This window comes from Callithrix jacchus, chromosome 3, assembly GCF_049354715.1.
Source record: "Callithrix jacchus isolate 240 chromosome 3, calJac240_pri, whole genome shotgun sequence".
NCBI lineage: Eukaryota > Metazoa > Chordata > Mammalia > Primates > Cebidae > Callithrix > Callithrix jacchus.
The window spans coordinates 140,928,574-140,947,938 of NC_133504.1; the positions used below are offsets into that span (position 1 = coordinate 140,928,574).

The following is a 19,365-nucleotide window of genomic DNA, read 5'->3' on the forward strand; positions in this document are numbered from 1 at the left end:
TTTTGAGGATCAACTTTTTCATTTCTGCAACAAAGGCTGTTGGAAATTTGATAGGAATTGCATTGAATCTGCAGATCACTTTAGGTAGTATTGACATCTTGATGATATTAAGTCTTCTTATCCATGAACACAGGTGTTTTTCCACATACTTAGGTTTTTTATGGTTTTTCTTGACATTCTTTAAGAGAATACTCATTTGGTCAAAACCACCCAGCTCCTCCCAAAGTTACCAAGGATCACATTGGCAAGAATCTTGAATGTTGAATGATTACATTAAAATGCATTTCACAAAGCATTACTTTATCTTTATATAAATTACAGTAATCATTGATGAAGGAAAAACAGAATTATGACAATCATATTTACTGGGGAAACCATTTTCATAGGTCACTGCTATAGGAACGTGGTACACAGCTTCAGAGTGGCAAGGGACATAGAGACAAGCACACAAGATTGAAAGCGTAAAAGCATATTCTCATAAGGACCAAACAATCCTTATTGTTGGAAGACCAAATGGAATCATCGTTAATGTATGTAGAATCAAAGTTCACGATCTGTAAGTCCTTCTTAAGATATGCATGATTCAGCTTATTTACAGTTCGAGCAAAGGCATATTTAGAAGCACAGCTATATGCTTCCAAACGGTACACTTTCTTGAAATGCAGATCAAAAAATGGATTGTCCTGGAAGAGAATGAGAGACATGATTTAGTTTGTAGCCAAGAAAGTAGCTAGGTCTCCTGGATTCTCTCACACTCTCTTGGATATGTTTATTGATTGCAAAGTATCAGTATCAAACATATTTCTAAAATCCACAAATGGGCTTTCAGAAGCTACCTGCTTCAAAGTAATTGCTTGTAAAAATCAACAACAAGAAAGGTTATTTTTGAAGCGCTTGTTTTTTTCAATTATACAAATCAAATGTGCCTCAGACTGTGCCATTAGTAAGTCTTTCCAATGTAATGAATTGAAGAGGATGAGTAGGGAATAAACAAATAAAGCAGAAAATAAACTCACAGCCTTCTGGAAAATGGAAAAGATTTATCTCCCTTTTTAGTAAGAGTTTGGTTCCTTGTGCTATTTTGAAGGTAGAAGGAAGAAATACACAATAGCTAGCTATTGGCATGCTACAGATCACCAATTTGCTGTTTTTGAAGTATATAGCAAGGAATTACTTTTGAAGGTAATAGTAAGGACTATCAAATCATCTGACTGATACTGACAAATTACTAAAGACTCCCTCTAGGCTCTTGCTCTATCTCTAGTGGAAATGTTTCAGGAGAAATGAAAACCAAATCTGATCTAGGTCCTACATATTAAAATAATAATTGCTACTCTTAATAGCAGTAACAATGATGGCTTGCATTTATGAAATTTACAAAATGCTTTTCCATTCATTATCTGCCTAACTCCTTACTCTCTTTTAGGGCAGAGATTTTGCACTATTTATCATTATGTTCTTAGTACTTATGTATGATGACTACTAATTTCTCAACAAATGTGTGTTGAACTGACCCTAAGTAGTCCTAAGAAAGGAGAAGTGAAGGCAAATATTGCCCTAAATAACAAATAGGCAGAGATGGACTAAACCAAACAGGAGTATTAATAATTCATCAGCATGTAGTATGTAACATCATATACAAGCAACTTCTATATTTGCAATTTCTTTTTTAAATAGGAAAATTCTTGCAGGAGGTAGGAAATACAGCATGTGTTTTAAAGTTAGACAATCATTTTGATACTCTGATGTAACCACATGCAAAGTGCTTGTCTGATCTGACTCTTATTTTTCTCCTTATTTTAGATAGTGCTGCTGTGAAAATTACATGAGAATAATCATATAAATGAGTGTGGAGCTTAATAAATGATAGTTCCTAAAGATTGTGATACTACCATTTGAAAAAGTTAAAAACAAAACATAATGATGCTTTTACTCCTGCACAGCAAAAGAAATCATCAGCAGAGTAAACAGAAAACCCACAGAGTAGGAGAAAATCTTTGCAATGTATACATCCAACAAAGGACTAATATCCAGAATCTACAAGGAACTTAAATAAATCAGCAAGAAAAAAAAAATCCCATCAAAAAGTGGGCTAAGGACATGAATAGGCAATTCTCAAAAGAAGGTATACAAATGGCCAACAAACATATGAAAAAATGTTCAATATCACTAATGATCAGGGAAATGCAAATCAAACCACAATGCAGTACCACCTTACTCCTGCAAGAATGGTGTAATCAAAAAATCAGAAAATAATAGATGTTGCCATGGATGTGATAAAAAGAGAACACTCACACTGCTGGTGGGAATGTAAACTAGTACAGCCACTATGGAAAAGAAGGAGGAGAATCCTTAAAGAACTAAAAGTAGAACTACCATTTGATCCAGCAATCCCACTCCTAGGTTTCTACCTAGAAGGAAAGAAATCATTATATAAAAAAGATACTTACACATGCATGTTTATAGTGGCACAATATACAATTGTGAAAATATGGAACCAGCCCAAATGCCCATCAATCAATGAGTCAATAAAAAATAATGGTATACATATATATCATGGAATACTATTCAGCCATAAAAAGGAATGAGATAATGTCATTTACAGCAACCTGGATAGAATTGGAGACCACTATTCTAAGAGAAGTAACTCAGGAATAGAAAACCAAACATTGTATGCCCTCACTCATAAATGGGAGCTAAGTTATGAGGATGCAAAAGCATAAGAATGACACAATGGACTTTGAGGACTCAGGGAAAGGGTAGGGGGCAGTGAGGGATAAAGGACTACACATGGGGTACAATTACACTGCTTGGGTGATCAGTGCATCAAAATCTCAGAAATCACCACTAAAAGACTTATTCATGTAACCAGACATCACCTGTTTCTCAAAAACCTATTAAAATAAAAATTGAAAAACCATAATCATGCTTTAAAAAAAGAATGTATAAAAGTGGTGTGTGATTTTAAGTGCAGCACTTTTATAGTCACAGTCACAATTTTTTTTTCTGGTGCTAATAACTACAGCTCGAAAGAAAATTCTGCCAAGAATCTCCATAAAGGGAAATCACATCCATTGTATCACCAGATACGAGTCATGCTCCTTAGGGATTTTTCTCTTGCAAACATTTGCTCCACATCAGGTAGAAAAATACCCCTCATGACTTTGAGATACTTGCTGAAGAGTAATATTTTCCTTCAGCCTAATAATTGAAGCCTGAGTATAGATGCATATAGCATACAAGTCTGCCAGTCTCTGTCTCTCTCTCTTTTGATAGAATACTAGAACTAAAAGGGACCTCCTGTTTTCAGCTGGGATAACACAGTAGTTTCCAGAGATGTGAAGTTCAGGTCACACATTGAGTCATTGGCAGAGCCAGGACAAAACCCAAGATCTCAATCAGCACAAGCCCAATTTTTGCTAAATCATCCTGTCTCCTGTTGCACCAGTCAGTCTCCAAATCCCCAGTCATTTTGATTTCTGTTTTATAAATTGACTTCAATTTCAATTCCATTTCATTTTTAAGTTGACAACTTTTTGGCTCAAAATTGCTCTCTTTAATACCGTGTCATTGCTATTGAGAAAAATGTAATAAATGCTGACTCCCAAGGATTTGATTCCAAAAAAGAGAAGCAGAAATTCCCAGAACAGTCAGGATATTTTTACTTCATCCATAGAAAATAAATCTTGCAAAGAATTGCTCTTTGGATATTATACTTTTTCTTCTGGCAGTTTTCATATTTTAGGTCCTAAAGTGATGAGAAAACCAGAAAAACTCAACTTTTCTTTTATATCTGTTCACTATGAAAGATAAAAATCTTCAAATTGGAGAGGGAAGAATCAACAATGTTGGGATGACATTAAAGGCCAGGGAAAGTGAGGAAAATATAGAGCATGGTTAGTTGCTTTGAAATGAGTCTAAATTGACAGTCCGGTAAATACATTCCTGGGCATTGAGCAAACCTGTAAAAACCAATGATAACATTGGCAATAGTTGAGCTGGAGAAAGAGGACAAGAAAAATGGGCCAAAGATTGGTGGGGATAGTTAATTGGGGGGGACAGTTCCTGAAGCTACAGATTAGCGAACTTGACATGCACTTCTGATCAAATTTAATGCAGTATTATAAAAAATTGGCAAGTATAGAAAAATACAAAGGAGAAACTAATAATTGAAAAATATGTAATCTTATTACAGAGATAACTTATTAAAGTACAGGTTTGTTGCACATGTTCATGTATATACACATATATATACTTACATTGTTATACATATACATGTATATACACACACATATATATGTATTTTTTGTAAAAACATTAAGATTCATATTTCAATAACATGATAGACTATGCAAAATTGACATAATATCTTAGAAAAGTTTTATATTCAGCTGATTTTTAGCAAACTTGTTAAGTGGCTGAACAATTGTGTTTTGAGATATTATTTTGAAAACATATTTTATAATGGCTGTATAATATTCTACCACATGAATATATAATAATATATTTAAGCATTTTAATAATATATTTAAACATGAATATTTAGGAAACGCAGCAATGAAATCCAGCATTCTTTTGCCAAGAAATCATGTCAAACACACCAAATTTTAGGAAAAGGATTTTAAGGTGATAAGTCAAGGTAATAGCAGATAGTATATGTTGATTTCAGTAAATGACAACTTTTAGATATTCAGATTAGATGAGTAAATAAGGCAGAATTAAGTGCTTTTGACTAATTCTCTATCCTCAGAGCCTAGCAGGGCCTGGTACACAATAAATTCTCAATAAATTAATGAAGGAATAAATTAATATATGAATTTGTAAAGGTTTTCAACAACGAATCCAAAGGAGGCAAAATAATAGATTTCTGGGTGAAGTCTAGCTCTACCACTTAATAGCTATATCACCTTGGGCAAGTCAATCTCTTTAAGTCTCATTTTCTCCATTTGTAAAATGGAATAATAGAATTGAATTCATGAGGTGTTATGATGATTATGTAAAAATATATATGAAAGGAGCTTAGCTTGATTTCTGGCACCTCATGACAGTTTACCAAATATTGGATGGTAGCAAGTAACAGTACTTCTAGCAGTAGTAATGGTAACTATTAATGATCCCCCCTGCCTGCCTCATCAATTTTACTATTGACTTGAATAAACCTAAGTGTTGTGCTCATTAAATCTGAATCATACTATAGGAATATTAAAAAATAAAGATATTTGAAGATTTTAAAAGTCGGAACAATTGGCCAAACAAAGAATATGACATTCATTAAGATTATGAAAAAATGAACTGAAAGTTCTAATTCATTCAACAATAAGACTACAAAGACTTACTGAGTGCTTAGCATCTATCAGGCTATGATAAAGTTTGAAAACCATGGTCCTAATTTTTAAGGAGCTTTTCATCTAGAGGAAATAGAGAGTAATCCAACAATTTCAGTTTGTAGGATTATGGTTATAATACATTTCCATCCTTGCCATAATGAGTGTATAAAGATGGAGAGTCAATAGGACTTTACTCAATGGGAAATCTGGGTAACAGTGAAAGGTAGTTGGGCATTTGAAGCTTCAGAAGTCAGCACTTAAGCATTGTGGATGTAGAAAGTCGAAGGGGGAAGGGCTGTCCATCAACAGCAGAGTTCAAGAACAGATTGTGAAAATCACTTGTCAGGGGTCACGTGGGGAGATTGTAGTATCTACCCTTTCTCCCCTTTCAACTCCAAGATTATAGGATTTCTATCCTCCTAGAGGATGAAGTGGGCTTGCTGATGGTAACATTTGAAGATGAGGGAAGAAATCTCCTAAATTTATAAAGGAAATTGTGGTGGGGAGAAAGTGGTGGTAGAAGCATAATATATTTGGAAAAATGGCATATAAAGTTTCAGGATTGACTGATAGATTGTGTTTAACCTGTTAAGAGGCCCTTGGGAAAGATGCTCTTAAATTTAACGACAAAATTCCACTTGAAACTCATAAAAACAGAACCAAAAAAAAAAAGGTACATCATCCCAGTAGATGAAACCATGCCACTTAAGAACAATATACTGTCATCTTAACACTTAGTACATGCCAAGAGTATATGAAGCAGAATATTGAACATAAAGATCTCCAGCATATTGATTCCACATCTGCTAATAAAATGTAACACTTACAGTATCTGCTTCTTTTCCATCAATCATCTGCAGATCGTTCAAAGACCACTTTTTTGTTACTTCATATTTTTCATCTAAACCTATTCTGTAGTGTTTCACCATGATTATTTTTACTTCTTCCTTTTTGGTCACTGTAGGACAGAAAAATACTTAGTTTACATAAATACTTAGAAGCTAATAAATTATTCAAGTCATACTTTTTGGTGTTTATGTATCCCCTTTTGATAAAATGACCTTGAACCCACATTGTAGCTGTACCTCAATTGTGAGCCCTGATGTATCTGAATCTTCACAGTATGCCCCCAAATTTGCTCAATGTATTAACTTTGTTTTTGCGACAATTGTGGTTACATACTGCCACAGTAATGTCTGTTAGAACACTGAGCTATGTGCTTTGCACTCAGAGCATTGTGGTAGAGAATAGGGTTCATCTTGGGGCAGGAAATAAGAGGCTTAGCTTTAGCATACAGTCAGTGCCAAGTGTTGATCAGAACAGGTTGAAATTTTAATTTATGGCAATATAAGAAAGTGAGGTCATGGAAGTAAACAGTACTGTTTTACAGCAACGCAGTGTCGAAGAGTGAGGGACCGAGCAAATACTGCAGTAACTGTGGACACTTACTTGCCTTTAAACTCACTGAGACTTACAAGGTAGAATCATAGCTATTGTTAACCTGCTTGAGATTGTAATCCTCTCAAGTGTGTTTCTTAAATTCTAGTATTCAAAATGTGCCACTTGCGCAAAAGGTTTTAGTACTATACTTTGAAAGATATGGGAAAATGTTTCCTTCTTTTGTGTGAACAAAATCAGGGAAATGCTGTTTTTGTCTTAAAATCATTTGTTCTTGGTCTCATATACACACATCAGAAGAAATATTTGAGCAAAGCGCTCTTATGTTGAAAATTATCAATGAGTTATTATAATAAAGGAGTATTTACTGAGTATTTGCTACTTGCATGATAGAACCATAATAGATGCCACAGGGGATACTAGTAAAAGACATGGTCACTCACTGCTCATTCAAAACAAAATTTTTTTTTGAGATGGAGTTTTGCTCTTGCTGCCCAGGCTAAAGTGCAATGGTGCTATCTCAGCTCACTGCAACCTCCATCTCCTGGGTTCAAGCAATTCTCCTGCCTCAGCCTCCTGAGTAGCTGGGATTACATGTGTCTGCCACCATGCCCCGCTAATTTTTTGTATTTTTAGTTTCACCATGTTGGCCAGGCTGGTCTTGAACTCCTGACCTCAGGCAATCTGCCCGCCTTGGCCTCCCAAAGTGCTAGAATTACAGGCATGAGCCACTGCGCCCAGCCATGCCCTCTAAAAATGTATGGTTTCTTTGGGGAGACAAGACTAACACACATGTCACATACAATAGCATATTATAAAGAGGTAGCAGGTGGGGATCGAACGCCTCAGATTTCCCTTCAAGATGAATAATGTCACTTAGAGAGTTGCAAGCTGGTTCTGTCTTCTAAGAGTGGCTCTGGAAATCTTGGTGGGAGGAAGACTCTCTTGGTTCTGAAAAGCATCACTTTTACATGCTCTCCTAGCTCTGTAGACATGAAACAATATATCACAGTATAATCATAGTGAAAGATAAGTAATGCCGAGCAGACTACATGTTCAAGAGGAGTTCTGAGAAGGGAAAGGATTGGAGTAGTTAAGGAAGGAATTACAAATGAAATAGAATTTGAGTTGGGGCATTAAATTTGGAAAAGACAGGGGTCATACTGCAAACATTTCTAGGTGAAGGACAGCATGTGGAAATGCAACAGCAATAGAAGTTAACATCACCAGGTAGAATAAAAGAAAGTGGACTGCATGGGTTGGTTGGTGTTAAGATTTGTGGGCAATAGGATTCACTAGGTGCAGAAGGTTGTGAAAATGTTTTGAAAGACTCTGGATTTGAGATGTGACAGAAACCACTTTGGACCTGTGTCTGAATCCTCTTTTCTGGATGGAGTGATGTGAGGCTGACCTGGATATTATAGTAAGGGCTCTAGAACTGGGTCTAGCAAAGGGAGTATCCATCACCTGAAGGTGCCAGAGATACTGAAATCGAGGCAACCAGTTGAGCTCAGAGTTGATGATGGAGCTTAGTCCTTGGAGTAGGAAGTCAGAGCAGTCTGACAAATCTCAGAAGAAGGCACTGTGTCAGGTGTTCAGTGAAAGCTCATATAGCAATACCTGTTCGTTAAGTCTCCCTCTTTCTGTAGCAAAAGACTAATAAAATGGTGCCCTATTACAGAAGAATTTTTCTGGCAGCAGTGATGTATAAGATACATGGGAGAAGAAATGAAAGGAACTGGAGGACCCCAGAAAATGCAGGGCAGCTTAGTGAGTTCTGGCACTAGACATTCTGGAGTTAAATCATGACACCACCTCTTAACAGTGTGGTCTGAGCAAATGATTTAATCTCTAAAGAGATTAAACATCAGTTTTCTTATGCTGCAAAATAGACATCAGAATGACACAAGTTCATAGGGTGTAAAAACTAAGGTAGGCAAAATAAAGAACTTAGGATGGTGCCTGGTTTACAGTAACTGATAAAATGTTTTGTTTTGTTTATTTTAAGAGGCTGTTGTAGTAACCTGGGCATGGGATGTGGGTAATGGATATAGAAGTGGAAAATTCAAGTAAGATTTTAAATGAGGCATTGATAACACTGGATGGATATAACATTGGATGAAAACCAAATAGGAAAGTATAGAGAGTCAGTTGATTGGGTGCAAAAATCAGTTTTGTTTTTGACTCACAGATGAAGTATCCACAAATTATCTCAAAAGAGAATGAGATGGAAGTTTATAGTTTAGGAATGGAGATACAGACTTGGGTCTTTTGTGTAGAAAGGTTTCCAAGACCAGGTTTTTTGTTTGGTTTTGTTTTTAGTTTTGAGAAAGGGTCTCACTCTGTTACCTAAGCTGGAGTATTGTGGCATGATCACAGCTCACTGCAGCCTCAACCTCCTGGGATCAAGCACACTTCCACCCCAGCCTCCTCAGTAGCTGGGACTACAGGAATGCACTACTATGCCTAGCTAATTGTTTTGTCTTTTTTTGTAGAGACAGGGTCTCACTGTATTGGCCAGTGATAGAGATAGTGGTCTCAAACTCCTGGCCTCAAGCTATGCTCCTGTCTCAGACTCTCAAAGTGTTGGAATTACAGGTGAGAGTCACCATGCTGGGCCCCAAGCCAAATTTGTAGAGAAAATTGCAGAGGAAAGAGGCGAGAGAAAGTGAGAAGAAAAATAGATACCAGGAAAGAGGTCTGAGAGACAGAACCAGCTGTGTAATGCTATGGGAATCAAGAGGATGGTGAAGTTTAAAGGTTTGGAGACAATCGCATGAAGTCCCTTTAGTAGGTAAGGTAGAGTTCAGCTCTAGCACTGAATCTGACTTGGAAGAAGATCGTGAATTTCCTCCATGAGGGCAGTTTCTCTAGAATGGTGAGGGCAGAAGATAACCTGCAGAGGACTCCTTCATACACTAACACTTTGAGTGCACATTGTTTGCCAGCCTCAAGGTTAGGTAGGATTTACAAAGGTAATAGGAAGGGAGACTAAAGGCTATGACTGAGATCACATATTCCAGGAGTTTGAAAGAGGAGGGATTACACAGTTTGGAGGTAGAGGGAGTGACTAAGGCACACCGTCCGGAGAGGACCTCAAGCAGAAGATCTTACCTTGGGCTCAGTGAGCTAGTTTAGAGTCTGACATTGTGCCAAAGTTGGTGGGCTTCTGCCCATCTATCCTACTCTAGCATTAAAAGGGTTCAATCTCCGCTGGTGCAGATATTAGCCTTGGGAAGATGAAAGGATTAAAAGTGAAGGCAGTTTTAATCTGTTGGGCAGAGGTGGTGAAGTGAAGGCACACTTGAATCTGTCATGCATACTAAGGACAAGATCTTGGAGACACTTTCCTTCACCAGGAGGGAGTAGTATGCCAGAAAGGAGCTCTGCCTCAGAACCAAAGGACTATGTTCTTGCTCCAGCTAGCTGTCTCACATGCTGCTTAGCGAGTGGGAGAGAATGGGGTTGTGGAGGTATGGAGAAAAACCTGGATGCTCTGTGAAAGTGTAAATTTCACAGAACAATTCCACTGCTTCATCTATATATTATGGTAATCATGTTATGACCATTTGTAGGCCACTTATTCATCTCATGAAATTAATAAATATTTGAGTGCCCTTTTTAGACCAAGCACTGTGTTAGGAATTGAAAACATTAATTCTCATAAGGTATCATTCCTGCTGTCGCTAAGATTGTAGGGAATGGGGTCTTCAGAAAGAAAATCTGTGCTCACAGTTCTGCGAATAAGAAATAGACAAAGTAAATGAGGAATGTGGAGGAGGGATGTCTTCATCGAAGTGGGGGTCCTGGAGAGATTCCTGAGAGAGGCACCCTAAGTTCTGAAGGGCAGTAGAGGTTAGCAGAATGAAGATGCAGTAAAGGTAGTTCTAGAAAAGCATTCGCACAAAGGCATGAAATACTTGACACTTTTAAGTCATTGAAAGCATCTGGTATTGCTGGCATGAGGTGTGAGGGTGGACAGATGACAGGGAACAAGTTAGGTAAGACTAGTTCCTGAGGGGTCTAAAATACCAGGCTGAGAAGATCAAAGGTTATTCTGAAAGCCATGCTTTTCTCTGTGTAAGAGAGAGAAGTTGGCACTGAAGGATTTAAAGTGAATGGACAGGCTGAGATTTCAAGTTTCAGAAACTTCTTCTGGGATCTTCCACAAAGGATGGGTTGGAGGTGGGGAACAAAGAGAAGAGATGTGAAGAAGGTCAAATGGTCACTGTCCCATTAACACCAAACTAAGAAAATAAAAGAGCATTCTTAAAAAGTTAATCTTTTGACAAAACAGCTTCCTTTGTAGCTAAGGAGGCTCCAAGAATTGTCTTTAGCCACAAGCCAAAGAAGTCTACTCAGCCTGGAGTCAACCCAATCCCTAATTTCCAAGCTTGAGCTTTGCTGCCAGCTAAAATTAAATGGCCGTATCCACATTAATGCAGTGGCAAAGTGGAAACCTATCACCTTGTCTTAAAACAGAAATGTGTTTATATAATCAAAATGTTAGAGAGCTGTTTTCAGTAACATCAGAGTTTCCATTATCGAATTATGATTAAGTGAATAATATCTACAGACTCAGGAAATTCCAGAGTTAACCGGCTCTAGTTTTAATATTTTAGTCAGCATTTTCAGAATTATAATTTTAACTTTATGCCAATCATTTATTTTCACTTTTAATTTTAAAATAAACTTTGTCATTAATAAATACTCTGTTACCATGGTAATATCATCACCATTATTCATGAGGCTAAATGGAAAGAACATTGCCCAATTGATCCAATATAATTTGGCAGAATAAAAGAAAACAATAGCTCACAAGTAAGTTGCACAGAATGCTTTAAATAAATAACTCTTATTTTACATCCTAGTATTATACAATTGTTTTCATCATTTAAGTTAAATAGTGGAGAGAAATCACTATAAGCTATTGAAGAAAAGCAGCATCAGTAAAATGTTTCAACGTATATGGTGCTGTCTTGGGTCACTGAGAAGACTATCATTGCTTTCATCAAAAAAGTAATTTTCTATTTTTTTTTTTTTTTGAGATGGAGTTTCACTCTTGTCCCCCAGGGTGGAGTGCAATGGCATGATCTTGGCTTACTGCAACCTCTGCCTCCTGGGTTCAGGTGATTCTCCTGGTTCAGCCTCCTGAGTAGCTGGGATTACAGGCACCCACTATGACACCCCGCTAATTTTTGTGGGTTTTTTTTTTTAGAGACAGGGTTTCATCTTGCTGGTCAGGGTGGTTTTAAACTCCTGACCTCAGGTGATCCACCTACCTCGGCCTCCCAAAGTGCTGGGATTACAGGCCTGAGCCATTATATTTTTGTATTTTTAGTAGAGATAGGGTTTCTCCATGTTGACCAGGCTGGTCTCAAACTCCAGACCTCAGGTGATCCATCTGCCTTGGCCTCCCAAAGTGCTGGGATTACAAGTGTGAGCCATCATGCTCTGCCAAAACAGTAATTTTCAAATAACATTTTTCTCTAGAGATATTTTTAAAATCAAATTTTGGGCTACACTGAGTAAAGTGAAAAAGATTGGCTATGAGCAAGTAAGGACATGAGTTGCTGATGTTTTTACAGAATAGGAGATAGAATGGAAGAGAAGGAAACTAATTTTGTGGGAATAGAAGCACCAAGAAAAAAAGGGACATCCAATGAGGCTTATGCAAGGTTTGGTTTTATGAGCTCCAATTCAACATTTCTCAGTGTCCCCACAAAAAGTATTATAGCATAATAATTTGGCACAAGTGGACCTGGATTTAAAGTCTCCTTTAGCCACTTATCAGCTGATTATCTTGGGCAAGTTATTTAGCTACCACATGCTTCAATTTTATTATACATAGATGTAGCAAATAAGATAAAATATGTGAAGGACTTGCCATAGTGCCTGGCAGGTGTGTTAAAAGCATCTACTCTTACTGGTTAGAAGCAATGTGGTAAAGAGGAAAAAAAAAAACCTCGAGTTTTAGAATTAGATTTACAAACTATGGACCTTGGACTAGTTACTGAACTTCTTGTGACCCCTGATTTCCTCATCCGTAAAACAGGAATTTTATCTATCACATAAGGCGGTTGTGAGGATTAAAAGGAATAAAGCGTAAAGCATATAAATGGTAGCAATGGACTTGTGCCTGGCACTCAGCAGGCATGCCTTACAACTATCCCTTTTCTCACAGCATCAACAATGCCACGCTAATAATGAAAAATGTTAAATATTTTCCCCCTTCAAAGCTCTGAAATAAAGTTCCTATTCACTCTACAAATGATACAAATGGCTTAGAGTTTAGAATTGGCAGATTATCTTGATTTCCACATTTAGATCTCCCAGGTAATAGATTAGCCACCGGGAAATCTGTCTCATGAGTTACTAACTGATGACGGTGATGTGGACTGTTGATTTTAGAGAAAATGATAATATCCCAACTCTAAAATCCAAGCTACTGGTTCTTTTTGAACTAAACACTAAGTCACAATAAATGCAAGGTAAGAAGAGGACTCAAATGGGAGTGTCATCATTTCCATACTGAACCTTCACCTACAATTATCCTGATTTGGAGAGTCAGAATATTTTATTTAAATTCCTTCATAGGGCTGGGTGAGGTGGCTCATGCCTGTAATCCTAGAACTTTGGGAGGCCGAGGCAGGATAGCTTGAGGCCAGGAATTCGAGACCAGCCTGGATAATATAGTGAGACCTCATCTCTACGAAAAAGACTAAAAAATTAGCCAGGTATAGCGGTGCATGACTGTAGTCCCAGTTACTTAGGAGGCTGAGGTGGGAGAATCACCTGAGCTCTGGAGGTTGAGATTGCAGTGAGCCAAGATCAGGCCACTGCACTCCAGAGAGAGTCTTGAACAAAAATAAAGTGTTTTTTCTACCTTTAGAAGATAAAGAGCAATAATTTTAAAGTACAAAATCTACTTTAATATTCAAGGTCTGTTCCACATTTGACAATTCTGATTGTAATTATTTTGTGAATTTTATGATATATGTATTTTATTTTTTAATAAAATGTGTCTCTTGGAAATCAATTCTATATTCCTTCTTTTTATAACTTTTTAACATAGAGGATAATAAACACCATCAAATTAGAATTTCTTCAAGTGTGTTCTCTTTTTGAGCACAAGATTCCTGTATTGTTACAGAACCAAATCTATTCATATTTATTAAAGGAAGTATTATAGGTCATGAAAGGGAAGATGTTAAATTATTATGTATCAAAACAGCCTTGACAGGAGAATCGCTTGAACCCAGGAGATGGAGATTGCAGTGAGCCGAGATTGCAGTGAGCCGAGATCGCACTACTGCACTGCAGCCTGGGCGATAGAGCAAGACTCCATCTCAAAAAAAAAAAAAAAAAAAGCCTTGAGTAAACTTGCAACTTGAAAAACAAAAAAGAATATACACATATACTATGTTTGGCTCTATGTTCAGAACATATGCATAGCTGGTTGGATATATTTTAGCCTGCATAATTGTTATTCTACTACTGCTAATAACGTCTTAGTTATACAAACATTTTAAAAGTATTAGTATATGTTTAATTGTTACAAAACACTGTGTATTAGGATAATTCGTTCTCAATTTAAGGCTGAAAAATTCAACTAATCTCTTTCATACAATACTATTATCTTCTGAAATGACAATTTAAAGAAAGAAATTAGTTTGTGCTCTCTGTTGTTAAGATATTGGGAATTTGCAAGGTAGCAGCAGTGGTCCCAAATGCAGTCTTTAAAATTGTTTTTAGCAACCTCATTTTCTCATTAACTTATTCTTAGTTAACAATCTTATTGTTGACATTCTTACTGTAAATGATTTGACAAAATTATTAGATTCTTTGGTTCACAGAGAAATTCTGGTCTGGCTTAAAAAAACAATATGTGTAGACAATTTATGCATATTATTTTTATAATTCTAGCAAATGTCATTTATTTTCATATTAACATCTATGAATGGAAGATGTTTTTCTAGAGGTATGAGAATACTGAAAATAATCAACATCTGAATATACATACAATTTTAAATTAATATAATATACAATATACACATTCTTCATTTTATATTAAATATATACACGTTTACTATTTTGTTTTTACTATAACTATGTATTTATAGTATATACATATATACACATATTTCAGCATGTTTTTAATAGTAAATAATTTTTTCTGTATATCTTAAAATTATAACCTTAATTTAATTTTATTTATTTAGAATATAATGTATCACATTTGGTTTTATCCTAGTAAGAATTTAACAGGGGAGCACTGTGGGCAGATATAAATGTTTATATTTCTATTTCAGAGATGTGACCACTGAGGCCACAGAGGCTAATTATCTTGCCACAGATTTCATAGCTAGTGGGTGGCAAAGCAGCACTGGATTTCACACCAAGTTTGCCTGATTCCAACTGTGTGAAGGTCTGTTCCACCATGCCCTGTTACTTTCCATCCCGTTTTGGCTAATGCTTTAATATGCTATGTCAAGTCCTTCAGAATTTCTTTAATTCATGTGCACTCTCATCATTGCACATGTGACTTATTCCTTTCTAGTGCCATGACATAACAGATCTCCGTCCTTCAGAAAAAGATGCTGCTTTTAACTTTCAGTGATAATGTTCTAGGAAGGGGAATCTAGTTCCAGGGAGAAATGACCATGAGAACCCGAAGGTGGGAGTGGGCTGAGGACCTGTGAAATCCGCCAGGTACATCCAAGCAAACCAAAAAGGGAAATTGAGTTTTTGACATCTAATTTTGACATCAACCAGGTAAACATCAAGATTTAACAGTAAGTCACAATCCTTTGGCTGCAAGACCCATGCAAAAGACAGACTCTCGTCAGATAAATAGAAAGCTTAATCATATTTAAACATTATTTTCATTAATTGAAAAAATACATGATGGAATTTGACTACACTGGACTCATGATTCTGACCAATTTAGAACTGCTAGATTGTAGGGTATAAAGAGGAAATCATAATGTGACTCTACTCCCTGAAGGTGGCCATCACTCAAAGTATAGAGTTTCATATCTCAACAATTATGTGATCTGTTTGATTCATTCCAATGGAAATTTTCTGAGTCAAGCATGGTCAAAGACAGGACTATTCAAGCAACACGCTGACTTATTTTAAATTACTGTTCCAGCAAAATGAATTTTTAATTGCCATAAAAAGTGTTACATTTGGAGAAAGTACTCTCAAATTGATAGATGTGATATAGAAGAGAGTCACGAAAAGTTAGTGAACTGATACGGCTTATAAAGTTAACTTGTATCTAGAATAGCACAATATTGTCTTCTCTTCCTCATCTCTGAGAAGATCTTGTTTTTTCCTTGCTTCTTACATGACAGAATTATTAAATTATTTTCAAACTTTAAATCTAGGATACATTTTTATGTCAGATAGAACAAGTTTAGTTAATTACATAATTTGGAGGGAGAAACTAAGATATATTTGGTAAATTATATATATAAATTATTGTGATTATTTAATTTTTCATGTTTTTCTTTAAAAATATGTGTATACTAACGTTACACAATGGAAAATCAGCTTTAAAAAGTGGAAATTACAATAAGTACAAAATTATTACATTTTAATGTTAGAATCAGCATTTTCTCTAATATATTAAGTAAAAATATTTTAAGATACAGTGACTTATGGCTAGGATACAATATAGTTTCTTACTTAAATTATTTTTAATTGACCTTTTTTGATATTTAATTTCTTTCCTTTTCCTGAGCCAATTAATTTTTTGTGTCACTAGAATACCCTTTATACTTTGTAGTTATATAGCAAAATATGCCAGATAAAGCGTCACATAAATATTACTAATGTTATTATTGGGTAAATATTACTATATTTATTAGAAATGACAGAAGTTTTAAAAATTCTTGGCACTTTCTTTAAAGACATTCTACTTCCCTTACAACACTCCCTCTTGACACCTTTGGAAAGGCCTTCTAAGTCAATGATCAGAAAGGGAATTATAAGAAGTTGTTTTCTGAAAATAGCTGTGTGCCTTAGATAGGTAAGTCCACAATGAACATAAAGTTTCCAAGCTCTTTTCTCCTAAGCCCCTGAAAAGTATTTAAAAGCATGGACCAAGAAAGGGGAATACTATGTATTATGTTCAATAACGGTATGAGCATTCCTGTCTAAATTTAACACAGAAATCACAGGTTAGGCAAATCATAGTGCAAAAGTCTATTCCTAGCTTTGGACAATTTTTATGAATTTTAGAAACATGAAGGAAAAATCTTTTAGTTAAATAGTTTGGAAGACATCCTCTTATCCTTAAAGTTCCATTTTCATGAACTAGTTTCTACCATTAAGGTATTGTTTTTGTAGACACACTTCCTACAAGAGAAAGAAGTTTTAAAATATAATTTCTCTCTTCAAATAAACCACCAGGAAGTCTAAAGCCCTCAGAAGAAAATCTGAGGCTTTTTTTTCCTAGGATGAAAAGGAAGAATGACAATTGTCCAGACTTTGCATATGGTGCTGTATAACTCAATTCTCCAATGTATTTAAAAATATACTGAGAGGTCTCTGTTGCATGTTTTAAAAATGAGCTCTTACACAATAAAATTGCATGCCATGCAAATAAATTAAACAAACATTTGGAGACAAAATAGTCAAGTCAGGAGAAGTACGTATCAGTTTCATTTTTGCACAATTAACCAAAGTATTCTAATACAATGTTTTGTTCTTTCATTTTTAACACTTAAAAAAAAATTCTGTAGCATCCAAATTCTTAACCGTGGCATAGTTAAGTTCTAATCAGAAGGTACAAGTGCTGTATAAGAAAATAAATACACAAAAATTCCCTCTATCATCCGAGCATCTTTGGGTGACTTGCTTTTTGAAATGATAACAGAAAGAACAGATTACCTGACACACAGAGGTAATACCTGTCCTGGACGGAGAACTCTATTTCAATAAACTCGTACAGATTCTGCGAGAGTGGCTTAAACAGTTTCTTCTCCAAGTCCTCCTTTACCAATGATGACATTTCCTCCAGTTCCACTTGGGCTGATGTCTTGGCTCAAGCTCACTCTTTCCTCTCCTTTTGCTCCCTAGATTTCTCGTTTGGGTTTGCAGCTCCCTAGTGAGTCCTGCCCACCTCCCTGCCCTCCCTCTCTTAACTTCTCATTTTCCTAGCCAGAGCCCAGGTTCCCGAGAGCACTCAGCGCGGTCAGACCCCTCACTGCGGTATCTGCCCAGTGGCAGCAGCCGCGGCGGCAGCCAAAATACAGCAGCCTCACTAGCCCCACCGTCAGTCTTCCGCGTCCAGCCTCAAGCAGGCTGCTCTCTGGAGCTCTTCTGTGGCTTGCTGGTGGGGAAACATATTTATGACCACCGACTGATACTCACAGTCTACTTGTGGAGTGCCCTGGCTATTCCAGTCTTGGTAGTCTTTTCCCCTTTCACAACACTATGCAAAGACCAAGATTTCAGCTTGATGCCATTATATAAATCAGCTGTCTTGTGTATTGATTGGGATCCTCTTCCATTAAGAACTTCGCTATCATCGGCAAGAGAAAAGGCATCTGTGCTTATGCCTAACACTTCCAACAAGTCTCTTTCCCTCCCTTCCTCCCCTTCTTTAATACATTCAGATCTTTGCTTCCATGACAGTTTGCACCAATTCCTGGGTCTAAATTATTTTTTAAATGGAAATTTTAAGTGGGCCCACTTTAATATGAGTTATGCCTCCACTCACAAAAATGTATTCGCCACCTCACTAGGGTAAAGTATTCTATTTTTCTTAGAGAGGGTGAATTTCTCAGCCTCAAGGAACTTGTAATTGAATGCAGATGAGTACACCAAACAGTTATCATAAATGTGTAAAAGTGTTAAAGGCACAAAGGAGAAAGAAACGTAGAATGGAAAAGGCGTTTATACCTGGAAGGTATTGGAGAAAGTGCTCTGAGAGAAGATCTGGAGCTTGAAGAATGAGAGAAAAATAGAGAGGTGTAAAAGAAGGAGCATATGCCAGTCCAGGGAGCCAATGTCCTACATCAAAAAAGCATGAGGGCTGTGCTCTGGCTTGAACAGGTCTGCTCCAAAACTCAGGTGTTGTCAATGTGATAGTATCGAAAGGTGCAGTCCTTAAGAAGTGAGTAGGCCATGAAGGCTCCTGCATCCTGAATGACTAAGGCCCTCATAAAAGAGGCTTCACACTGGTTTGGCTGGCTTGTGCTTCCGCCTTCTGCTATGTAAAGACACAACATTCCTCCCCTCTGGAGAAGGCAGCCCTCACCAGACGGCGGAACCTGTCAGTGCCTTGATCTTGGACTTGCCAGCCTGGAGAACTGTAAGAAATACATTTCTGGTTCTTATAAAGGACCCAGTCTGTGGTATTTTGTAATAGCTGCACAAATGGACTAAGGCAGAATATTTGGGAGGACAGGAAATAACCCAGACTTCCTGACTTGTAGCGTATGTGAAGGTAAAAATTAGGCTGGAAAGATACATTGGGGCCAGATGATGAAGGGCCTTAAATACCGGCTAAGCCTTTAGACTTTATTCTACAGAAGTAGAGAGCCAGTTAAGGTTATTGACATTCATTCATTCATTTATTCATTCAAGAGATATTTATTAAGAATTGACTGTGTACCAGACTCTGTTC

General features: G+C 36.7%; 1 protein-coding gene across 3 annotated transcripts in view; it reads right to left on the bottom strand.

Moving 5' to 3' along the window:
* Positions 1 to 279: 279 nt before the first annotated feature.
* The window catches only part of EXOC1L (exocyst complex component 1 like), a 45,580-nt gene continuing 26,494 nt past the window's right edge, over positions 280 to 19,365 (bottom strand). The window contains exons 1-3 of one of the 3 annotated variants that reach the window (XM_054253352.2): positions 17,645 to 17,990; positions 6,155 to 6,285; positions 280 to 683 (exon numbers count right to left, since the gene is read on the bottom strand). In XM_054253352.2, the coding sequence (XP_054109327.1) occupies positions 417 to 683; positions 6,155 to 6,256 (369 nt within the window). In that variant the 5' untranslated portion in view covers positions 6,257 to 6,285; positions 17,645 to 17,990 and the 3' untranslated portion in view covers positions 280 to 416. Of the gene's footprint in view, positions 684 to 6,154; positions 6,286 to 17,624; positions 17,991 to 19,365 lie in introns of those variants that run through there. The other 2 variants (XM_002745819.6, XM_054253351.2) reach the window with 2 other exon arrangements.